Genomic DNA, 12228 nt, shown 5'->3' with positions numbered 1-12228 from the left:
TTAGGAAAAAATGTAATTGAAAGAAAGATGCAAGTACGTAAATTCCAGTACATTGATGCTTGAGATTTAAAAATACTTAGATTATAAAGCAAGCTCATTAATTGCTCACATTGTGAGAAAAGTTCAATAAGTGGCCTTATAGGAGTTCCCATCGTGGTGCAGCACAAACGAATCCGACTAGGAACCATGAGGCTGTGGGTTCGATCCCTGGCCTTCCTCAGTGGGTTAAGGGTCTGGCATTGCTGTGGGCTGTGGTGTAGGTCGCAGACGCGGCTCAGATCCCATGTTGCTGTGGCTCTGGCATAGGCCAGCAGCAACAGCTCCAATTAGACCCCTAGCCTGGGAACGGGTGCAGCCTTAAATAAAGCCAAAAGACAAAAGAAAAAAAATGTGGCCTTATACTTATATCCACATAAATTTACTTGGAAACCACAAAATCAGCTTGCTTGGCTTAATGAACACAACATAAAACAATTATAATTCAATAAGTTTATTTCTTAATTTCTATTTCTACTGTCTTAAAGAAAAAATAATGCTTATTTAATACTAATAAAAGTATGGCATAATTGAGAAGGTAAATTTCTGCAAAATACCTGAAAGGTACACTGAATTAAAAAACAAAATAACTTGGACATCCAAAAAAAAATTTTGTTGATAAAGGCTGGCCATGTCTGCGAAGTAACTTAAAATGAAAATCTAGTAACCCCCAATAATCAGACTAGAACAGAATAACCAAAATTCAGAAGAAATTCTGACTCTTTTGAAAGGTCAGCTGGAGGGAAGGAGAAGCTGGAGGGAAACCAGGAAAAAAGCAGCCATTAAACTACATTTGAATTTCTATTTATAGGATAAAAGGAAGAACATGGAATCCTTTGAAAGGATTTGAGTGTAGTTAAGTTTCTGATATTTTTAAAAGTACTTTGTCAAACTGTGACGCAGTTTAAAGTAGTGAAATGATGCCAAATTTTATAAGATTTTCTCTTTCTTATGTATAAATGGGAATACTTTTTTTGAATATTAGTATTTATGGAGCAATTACAGTGCGCTAGGTAAATAGCTATCAAGTAAGAAAATGCTCAAAATGGGATAAGATACATTGTATATACAATGTTATGTTGTACATAAGTATTGCACGTGTTTATGTACGATTTGGGAGAAATAAGTATGCTAAGTTAAATTCACATAGGCTTGTAGAATAGTCAACAAGAAAGGTCTAGGTAGCAAAGAATTTCAAACACTCTGCTGGCTTGTAAATGTAAGCTATATGGTAAAGACAAAAACCAAAAATACATAGAAATGCAAGATTACACAAAAGCTTTAAAACGTTTCATTAAAAAGATGCTAAGAAGTTTATTAACTAACACTTCTTCTTACACTACTTGAGTATTTTATAGTTGTGGAGAGATTAATCGCCAAAAGAGGTCAATATGAAGGAAACCCTCCATGTCCAGTGTAACTAAAAATGCCAAATCTAATGAATGTTAAAAAGGAAATATTAGCAGAGACATGCATAGGTTTGGAATAGAGATATACACATTTCTACAACACAATTTCTTAAGACTAACGTATTGCAATTGGAGTTAGGTTTGCTACAATTAAGGAGAGGCTCACTCGACCAAACACAACACTTAATTGAGTACTAAGCTATTCCTGAAGTTGGGGGTGTTCTTAATTTCTCCCTCAGGGTCCTGAACCAAGAGGTTGGGGAAAACCGGCTTCAGGAATTGGAACTCACCAGTTCTGCGGTCTCCCGTCAGACACACCTCGTAGCGGTAGCCGTGGGCCAGGGTCCCCGTGCCGCCCACGTCCAGCAGCTGGCCCGCGACGCCGCCCTCCGCGGGCCCCGAGCCGCCCCCCGCCGAGGCCGCCCCGCCCCGCCGGCACAGCCGCCCCGCCCCCAAGGCCAGCAGCGCCCCCACCAGCAGCGCCGACACGCACGCCAGCGCCCCCACCAGCGAGACGGTGAGCGGCTCGTCCGCGCCGGCGCCCGGCGCGCGGCCGGGGGCCTCGGGCGGCGGCAGGTAGGGCTGCGAGAAGCCGTCCACCAGCAGCACGTGCAGCGCGACGCTGGCCGAGAGCGGCGGCTCGCCGTGGTCCCGCACCAGCAGCAGCAGCCGCTGCCGGGGCGCGTCGCGCTCGCTCAGCGGGCGGGCCGTGCGCACCTCGCCGCTGTGCGCGCCCACGCCGAAGAGCCCGGGCTCGGTGGCCTGCAGCAGGCGGTAGGACAGCCAGGCGTTCTGGCCCGCGTCGCCGTCCACCGCCACCACCTTGGCCAGCAGGTAGCCCGGCTCGGCCGCCCGGGGCAGCAGCTCGGGGCAGGGCGCCGAGGCGTTCTGCGGCGGGTAGAGCACGACGGGCGCGTGGTCGTTGGCGTCGGCCACGAGCACGCGCACCCGCGCCTGGCTGCTGAGCGCGGGCGCGCCGCGGTCGGCGGCGCGCACCTGGAAGTCGAAGGCGCGCAGGGCCTCGTAGTCGAGGGCGCGCAGGGCGAAGAGCTGGCCGGTGTCGGGGTTGATGGCCACGAGCGAGGCGAGGGGCAGGTGCGGGTCGGAGGGCGGCAGCAGCGAGTAGGTGAGCTGGGCGTTGGCGCCCGCGTCGGCGTCGGTGGCGCGGACGGTGCCGATGTGCAGGGCGGGGCTGTTGTTCTCGCGGACGCGCAGGGTGTAGGCGGGCTGGCTGAAGGCGGGCGCGTTGTCGTTGACGTCGGCCACGCGCACGGTCAGGTTGTGCTGGGTGTGCCGCCGGGGGGTCCCCAGGTCGGAGACGGTGATGGTGATGTTGTACTCGGCTTGACTTTCTCTGTCCAGCGGGCTCTCGGTTACCAGGGTGTAGTAGTTCTTGAAAGTCGGTTTTAGAACGAAGGGCAGATTATCCGGAATAGAGCAGATCATCTTTCCGTTGTCTCCGGAATCTCTGTCTCTGATTCGGAAGACAGCGACGACAGTCTCAGGACTGTTTTCTGGGACGGAGCTGGTGAGCGAAGATATGGTCAGTTCAGGGGCGTTGTCATTCACATCTACCACCTCTATGACCACAGTGCCTTTTCCAGAAAGGCCTCCTCCATCTGTAGCCTCAATTTTCAGGTGATAAGATTTAATTTGTTCAAAATCCAGTTTCTTTGTCAGCCGAATTTCTCCTGTGACTTCGTTTATTGAGAAAGTTTGTTTAATTTCATCTGATGCTTGGAAGAAGCCATAGGAGACCTTCCCGAAGTTTCCAGCATCTATATCCCTAGCTAAAACAGTAAGTATGGGGGAGTCTAGGGGGCTGTTTTCCAGAACCTGCACCTCATATGGAGAGGTCACAAACTCAGGCGCATTGTCATTGACGTCCATGACCAGGATTCGCACCATGCTGGTGCCAGACCGAGGTGGAGACCCACCATCCAGTGCCGTGAGGGTTAAGCTGAGCTCAGGCTGCTCCTCTCGATCCAGTGCTTTGTCCTGCACCAAATCTGGGTATTTCTGGTCGTCACTATGATTTCGAGTGACAACGTGAAAATGAGAATTGGGGCTGATAGTGTAATTTTGAAGACCATTGCTGCCCACATCCAAATCCTGAGCGAATTGCAGGGGAAATACAGCCCCTGGCTGGCTGTTTTCTGGTATTTTCAAGAGCATTTCCCTATCCGGGAATACTGGGGAGTGGTCGTTTATGTCCTGAATTAGTAATTCCCCTTCAAAAAATTGCACCGGAGCTTCTAGGAATACTTGGAAAGGCAGTATACAGGGTTCAGTGGGGCCACACAGCTCTTCCCGATCTGGTTTCTCCCTCAAAAGCAAGTCTCCCGTCTGATGATCCAGCTGCAAGCGCTGCTTGTCATCGTCAGACACTATCCTGGCGGACCGGTCCGCCAGTTCCCCGATTCCCAAGCCCAGGTCCTTAGTCAGATGAGCTATAAAGGAGCCGCTCTCTGATTCTTCCAGCACAGAATAACGAATAGGCGCGGGGTGAGCCTGAGACAGGAATACCATCACGATAAAGACTACTTGCCTGTTCGGTTGAATTCTCTCTCGAGTCTCCATGGTGGGTCCGGATGCTGACATCCAATCCCTTCAGCGACCGCAGAAGGACCTGAGATGCTCTCTTCTGATTTCTCGCTTGGAGGAATCCTCACAACGTTGCTTTTGATCTTAAATTCGTTTATATGTCGCTGCCTAAACTCGTCGGTAACGCAGTTTGGCTGGCCGATCTGCTTCCGGGTGTTTTTGATTCGGTCTTGCAACAAAGGAATACGCGAGCTTTTAAAGAGCTCTTTCGCCACAATCTTAGCCTGCAGCGCCACCCTGCGTCTTGATTGAGAAACTAATATTCTCTAGCCAGCCTATTTTGGAAGTGTCCGAATAAGCCATTTTATAAAGTGGATAGAAATTTTACAAGTTTTGTTATTCCTTGAAATGGCTTAATGTATAAGGTTATTTCATTACATTGCATAAACTGGAATAATTTTGAGCACAAAGCAAATGGATATCTACATGTCCCCATGCCCTTTTCAGTTGAACTTCAAAGTTTCCCCTTTGCCATTATCCATCCAGATAAACTCTTACTAAATTACAATTCATAATAGTTATATCTGTTAATTTACAAGTATCTGAGAAATTTATGATGATGCCAAAAGTTTGTTAAGGTATTCTCTAGCACCTGGCCTCAGGGAGACAATTTTTCAAAGGAAGATTTTTTTGTTTGTTTTACACTGGTGTGCAAATAGTAATATATTTGAATAAAGAGGCATCTTGCTTGGTTATAAGTCTTTTTACAGTGTGAACTCACATTAAAAGATTAAGGAGGTCAAACAGTATTAGAATCAGATTCTTGTACCTGGACAGGCAATGAAGGAATTTTTTCAGATGAAGAAATTAAAGCTCAGGGTGCTAGGACTTGATTATTCAACTTGAGTATTTTCAGGATAATGTCAAGATAAAATCAAGTGAGTGAAAATCCTAGTATTTTATTAAGATAAGGCTTTAAGTTAAGGCTGATTTACATTGCTATGACTGTGGTGTAGGCTGGCAGCTACAGCTCCCATTCGACCCCTAGCCTGGGAACCTCTATATGCCATGGATGCAGCCCTAAAAAGACCAAAAAAAAAAAAAAAAAAAAAAAACCACCCAAAAACCAAAACAAAAATCTTGGTTTAGCTAGATATCTATACTTTATAATGAATTTGCTTCTCACCACATGGACCCTTTGTGTCCCAGGTGTTATATTCCTTGACTAGCTAATTTGTGGGAAAACAAGAAGCTGTGATTTGAAACATTTTAATCTGTGAGAAAAGGGTGCCTCAGTCTTTGTCTATTCACATATGGTGAAGAGGAGAGACTTATTTATGAAATGGATTTCAGCACAGTGTGCAGCTGTTGTGATTGCCCTGATACAGTTCCTTAACTGAGATGCAGTTAACCAGTTTACTGGTTACAAATACTACTCTGAATGGAGTACCACTCATCATAGCATGTGTGGGATTTCTCCTCCTTAAATATCTTGTAATTTGATTCCTTAACTAACTTCATAAATCATGATTCACATTGAATGAACTATGTTATTTTAACGCCACACCACCTGTGACATATGGAAGTTCCAGGGCTAGGGGTCGAATCAGAGCTGCAGCTGAAGGCTGCACCACAGCCATGGCAACACTGGAACTGAGCCACATCTGTGACCTACTTGTGGCAACACTGGATCCTTAACCCACTGAGAGAGGCCAGGGAGTGAATCCACATCCTCACAGAGACAATGTCGGGTCCTTGACCCCCTGAGCCACGTGGGAAACTCCAGAATGAATTTATTTTAAAAGCATGTCAATAATCTGAGATTCTGATAGTGATAGAAAGTATTCGGAAAAATCAGTTTTGAAAGAAGCCTAAACTATAGTGGGCTTAAATATCAGTTGGATAAATTAATCCACTCTAATGATCCTGTTTCTACCTCTGTTAAGAAGATTATTGCCAGATCATACATTCATCCGTGGACTTGCCTGACACTAAATGGAGAATTCCAAAAGATGAGAGTATAATACATGCTAAGTACCGTTCAATTAAATTTACTTCTAGTTCTGTTAATTCCTGTTGTAAGAGATACAGCAATGCCCATAGTAATAACATCAATACACTTTAGAATTTTCTTTCACCTTTAAGGCAAATCAGAGAAATGTATATCAACATTAAGTTTAATGAAAAATAAACATACTGAAAAGAATCAAAAAAGAGTTATTTTAGATGTAATGAAAAACAAATTTCCTGGATAAAAAATGAAGAGCAAAGTGTTCAGTGAGAGTAACAGAGTTCTAGTTAGACTCAAGATAAATATTTCAGAGCAAAATTTAAACTAGATTTTGTTTACTTATTCCTATATCTTGATACAGAAATAATGTTGCAAATTAGCTTTTTTCAGTTCCTTTTGTCAATCCAAAGCAAATGAACTCTAGGTAAGATTAACATACATGCGCCAAAATATGCCGGATAGTATTCTAAGCATTTTACATACATTAATTCATTTTATCCCCCAAACAACCTGCTAGGAAGTGGGCAGTGTTATTAGCCACATTTTATAGACAAAGAAATTGAGGCGCAGAAGGTTTAAATATCTTGCTCATAGTCACACACTATGTGAAATGGCAGAGCTAGGATTCAAACTGTTGCATTGTAGCTCCAGAGCCATTCTTTTATCTAAGTGAAATAGGAGAAGTTAACAACGTTTGACATAATTAGAATCCAAACTTTAGCCTTGCCTTGGGTGCATAGATATCATAGGTGAAATATATTTGTATTCAAATTTTTAATATAAGAATCTTTAAAATGATTTGTCTCCCTTAGGTGCCAGCAAAAAGAGGTGTTTACGTAACTTAGAAATGGGGGCGGGGAGCTAAGAGCATGTGGTTGAGATCATTAATTAGGTAAAAAGGAAGGAAGGAAAGAATTAAGAGTGACATGAATAATGAATTCCCTGTGGCCTTAAATACTGGAGAAAAATACCTGTATCTCTGGAAATGTTATCAGAGTATAAAGTTAAAATCAATGAAGGTGTCCGAAGACGATGATAGTCTAACATTGCATCATGGATTATTTTTCCAAACTGCCAAACTTAGCAGAAAAAAGCTATTATATCTGTGTGGAAGAGGGATTCCTGATAAATAGAGTGACAACCTGCAAAGCCATTTCATTCCAGTCGGGAAAGGTGCCTTATCCATTCTGAAGGTCTCATACAGCCATTTACACAATTGGTTGCCAGACCCAAAGCACAGTATTTAAAATACTTTGTCTCTTTTGAATACCCACAGAGGGAATAATCAGAGGGGTTCTCTGGTAACTAAATATCAGTTTTGATTCCTCCCTGGTTAAAACATAGGCGAGAACTTTAAATATCATTGAGGAAAAGATAAAAATCATTTTAAAGGAATTTGAATAGGAGCAGTCAAAATTTAAAATGCTAAACACATACTTTGAAGTTTTGAATAGTCTCACTTGTTTTTAAAAAATGAATTTTTTTAAAATTTCATGATGATTTGAGGGCTGTTTTATTTTTAACTTGAATGGGGAAAGTATAGAGGGATTTTAAACATTTTTGAGAAAAGGAGAGATAAATTGGAGAAATCAGTATTACATTTTAACTAGTATTTTTAGTTAAAACATCAAATAGTATTATTTCAACACATTAAACTGGCATTGATAATTGGTTATTATAAATGGTTGGTGGATTTTACTAGAAATTCTTATAAAAGGAATTATCTTTCGGAACTTTCTGCTAAATATATAGATCAGCTGGCCATTCAAAAGAAATAACTGTAAAGCAAGCAATACTGCTCACTGGTGAAAGCAAACTAAAGTTTAATATTCGCTAACCTTCCAAATGAAACCTATAAGGTGTCTTTTTAAAAAAAAAATCACACCAATTGAAATGCAAATTTAGAAAGGAGATATTTGGGAATTCCCTCTCATGGCTCAGTGGTTAACGAATCCAACTAGGAATCATGAGGTTGCGGGTTTGATCCCTGGCCTTGCTCAGTGGGTTAAGGATCTGATGTTGCCATGAGTTGTGGTGTAGGTTGACGACACCGCTTGGGTCCTGCGGTGCTGTGGCTCTGGTGTAGGCTGGCAGCTACAGCTCTGATTAGACCTGTAGCTTGGGAACCTCCATATGCTGCAGGTGTGGCCCTAAAAAAAAGACCAAAAAAAAAAAAGGCAAAAGTCCTGTGGGATTTTTGATAGGGATTCAGTCGAATCTGTGAACCAATCTGGACATTATCACCGTCTCGGCAATATTAATCGTCCAATTCATGAACACTCTCCATTTGCTTAGGTTTTCTTTCAGTTCTTTCATTGATGTTTTGTAGTGTTTGGTGTACAAGTCTTGCACTTATTAGATTTATTCCTAAGCATTTTATTCTTTCTGATGCTATCATAAAATTGTCTTCTTCATTTCATTTTTGAATCAGGCAATACTAGTGTATAGAAATACAATTGATTTTTTTTGTTTTTTGTTTTGTTTTTGTCTTTTTGCCTTTTTTAGCGCCACTCCTGCGGCATATGGAGGTTCCCAGGCTAGGGGTCGAATGGGAGCTGTAGTCACCGGCCTACACCACAGCTCACAGCAACGCTGGATCCTTAACCCACTGAGCAAGGCCAGGGATCGAACCCGCAACCTCATGGTTCCTAGTCAGATTCGTTAACCACTGTGCCACAACGGGAACTCCAAAATACAATTGATTTTTTTGACCTACTGATCTTGTGTCCTTTGCCAAAATCATGTATTATATGGATTCCTTAGGAGTTTCTTTAGGCGCCATCATGTCAGATGCTTTGACCTCTTCCTTGCCAATCTGAATTATTTTATTTCTTTGTTTTGAGTAATTGCTCTGGCTAGAACTTCCAATACAATGCTAACTATAAACATCGAGAGGGAATATCCTTTTTTTTGTTTTTGTTTTTGATCTTAGGCAGAAAGCCTAAGATCTTTTCACCATTAAATACGAAATTAGCTGTGGGTTTTTAGAGTTGCCATTTATCAGGTTGAGGATATTCCCGATTATTCCTAATTTCATAAGTATTTTATCTTGAATGCATGTTGGATTTTGGACAATGCTTTTTCTGCATCAAGATGTTTGGTTTTCCGTTTCTGTTAATATGGTGTATTGTATTGGTTGATTTTCAATAGGTTAAACCAACCTTACCTGTCTGGGCAAATCCCACTTGGTCATGGTGTATAATCATTTTTATATATTGTTGGAGTTGGTCTACTAATCTTGTTGAGATTTTTTGCATTTATATTCACAAGGGATATTGGTATTTAATTTTCTTGTGTTAACTTGGCTTCTGACACCAGAGTAATACTGGCCTCAGAGAATGAATTGGGAAGTGGTCCCTGCTCTTCTTTTTAAAGTCTGTGAAAGATTGGTATTAATTCTTTAAATGTTTAGAAGGATTCGCCAGTGAAGTCATCTAGTCCTGGGCTTTTCTTTGTGGAAAGGTTTGTTATTACTGATTAAATCTTGTTGAATAGGATGAAACATTCAGGATGAAGAAGCCATTTCTCCAGAGATAAAGAAATTTAAGGGAAAAAAAACCAAAATGACATATTTAGAGAAGGCAGTTTTAATTTTTGATAAACCTTACATTTTAGAAGTTGAGTTTCTCATAAAAGTTTTTCCTTGTGGATAGCTCATATTAGTTGCAGATAACTGACTTCAAAATTCTGAACCCAGGAGTTCCCATCGTGGAGAAGCAGAAATGAATCTGACTAGGAACCATGAGGCTGTGGGTTTGATCCCTGGCCTTGCTCAGTGGGTTAGTGATCTGGCGTTGCTGTGGGCTGTGGTGTAGGCTGCAGACTCAGTGTTGCTGTGTCTCTGGTGTAAGCCAGCAGCAACAGCTCTGATTGGACCCCTAGCCTGGGAACCTCCATGTGCTGCAGGTGCAGCCCTAAAAGGACAAAAAGACAAAAACAAACTGAACCCATTTGGGCAGAGCCTCCTTGCCTGCCCGCTTGCATCTCTCACAACTGTCCTATCTTAATTAATCTATTTCTTGCCTTAAAAAAAATCTGAACCCATTTGTCTCTGATTTCCATTTAGAAAACTTTCACTTTAATAGTTCTGTACCAAATCTCAGGGGTGTTGACATCCCCCAAATGCTCAGAAGATGGCCTTATGAGCAGCAGCCCACTAAAGGCTCCCCATTCATTCACTACATTTTAGCATCATTGAATAGGAACAGAGAGAACTGAAAGAGGAAGATAGCTGAGATCTATCAGGGATCAAGAAGATAGGGAATGTGGAAGCTCCCTCTGTGGTGCAGTGGGTTAAGGATCCAGCATTGCCCACGCTGTCGAAGAGTTCACAGCTGCAGCTCAGATTCATTCCCTAGCCCAGGAACTTCCATATGCTGCGAGTGAGGCCAGGGTGGGGTTGGGGTGGGAAGAAGATAGGGATTGCGTTGGCTTTGAGTAAACTCCTCTGGGTGGTTCAAGGAACCAAAGGAAGGACTGGGATAGGTCCTAGACCAGGTGTAGCATGACTATGCCAAATAAAGGATGGCTTCTAGCTGTATTTTAGAACAGCATGAACTTGTGCCTGGCTGTGTCTGTCACTTAGGAGCCTAGATATGCTCCCTGCTTCCAGGTCCATGGGCTTAAACATCAAGTACTTTGAGGCTTTGAATCATTGATAAAAGAGTCATGGGTTCGAGTTCCCGTCGTGGCTCAGTGGTTAACGAATCCGACTAGGAACCCTGAGGTTGCGGGTTTGATCCCTGGCCTTGCTCAGTGGGTTAGGGATCCAGCATTGCCGTGAGCTGTGGTGTAGGTTGCAGACATGGCTCGGATTCCATGTTGCTGTGGCTCTGGCGTAGGCTGGTGGCTACAGCTCCGATTCGACCCCTAGCCTGGGAACCTCCACATGCCTCGGGAGCGGCCCAAGAAATGGCAAAAAAAAAAAAAAAAAATGTCATGGGTTCTAGCTCAAGTCACCCTCCAGGATTCCATCTTTTTCTGCCTGGTACCAGCTCAGTACATAATAGAGGACGGCTTAGCAGTGGATTTTCTTTGTCATCCAGCAGGCTGTGTGTCATCCAGGACCACCGTGTGCAGCATGTTGAGACCACGTTTTTTTCTTTGTAATTCTCCTGCATCAGTTACTCCAGTTACAACCTGTTTTCCTCAAAATCAGCTTTACTGTAAGATTCAATCAGTTTGTTTACTCAGAAGATTGAAAAGTAAATGATGTCTCCATTAGCTCCCATATCTATAGCCTTACCAGACACCATGACAACCAGGAAGCAGAGGGTTGACAGGCCCTACAGAGCAGTGCTTTTTTTTTTTTTTTGGTTTTTTAGGGCTGCACCTGTGGAATACGGCCGTTCCCAGGCTGAGGGTCGAAATGGAGCTACAGCTGCTGGCCTGCACCCCAGCCACAACAATGCAGGATCCAAGCCAAGACCTACACCACAGCTCGTGGCAAGACTAGATCCTTGACCCACTGAGCGAGGCCAAGGATCGAACCTGCATCCTCGTGGATTCCTAGTTGGATTCGTTTCTGCTGTGCCACAGTGGGAACTCCCCAGATTTTATTCTTAGTTTTAGCTAATTTAGACTTTCACAGAGATACTGCTCTTTCCACTTTAGAAGTTCCTACTCTAATCTTTTCATTATTCTACAGGTGATAGATGTGGACGGCAGCTTCTGGTTTGTCCCAGAAGGACCATACCCAATCCTAAATCATGTTAGGTTGAAATATGAAGGAGGGAATTAAGACAGGAAACAAAATATTTCCCTCATATATCATATATAAATGAAAAGTAGATATTAATTTAAAAAATAGGATTGGGTGGGATATTACTTTCACTGTGAGGCATTTGGAGACCATATATACATGTACTTTCTTCATCTTTAAAACGTGGCCTTCAGGTTGAGAACACTTACATCTCAGACGTTGCAAACCCACCTGTCATCCCACCAGATGCTTTACTAAATACCGTTTTCTTTATGTCTTCCTACCTTCCTTCCTTTTCTTTTTTGTCTCTTTAGAGCTGCACCCATGGCATATGGAAGTTTCCAGGCCAGGGGTTGAATCGGAGTACAGCTGCCGGTGTACACCACAGCCACAGCAACTCGGGCCCTGAGCCGCACGTGGGACCTACACAACAGCTTACAGCAACGCCAGATACTTGACCCATATGAACAAGGCCAGGGATGGGGGGAACCCACATCCTCATGCAGATTCATTTTCCACTGAGCCAC

General features: G+C 43.2%; 1 protein-coding gene across 1 annotated transcript; it reads right to left on the bottom strand.

The window, feature by feature from the left end:
- Positions 1 to 496: 496 nt before the first annotated feature.
- Positions 497 to 4378, bottom strand: LOC125126437 (protocadherin beta-4-like). Its single transcript, XM_047778846.1, has one exon. It carries the CDS (start codon positions 4044 to 4046, stop codon positions 1629 to 1631), a length of 2418 nt encoding a protein of 805 aa, XP_047634802.1. The 5' UTR covers positions 4047 to 4378; the 3' UTR covers positions 497 to 1628.
- Positions 4379 to 12228: the final 7850 nt, after the last annotated feature.

This window comes from Phacochoerus africanus, chromosome 4 (genome assembly GCF_016906955.1).
Source record: "Phacochoerus africanus isolate WHEZ1 chromosome 4, ROS_Pafr_v1, whole genome shotgun sequence".
In the NCBI taxonomy this organism is placed as follows: Eukaryota; Metazoa; Chordata; class Mammalia; order Artiodactyla; family Suidae; genus Phacochoerus; species Phacochoerus africanus.
This window is presented reverse-complemented; position numbering and strand designations above follow the sequence as displayed.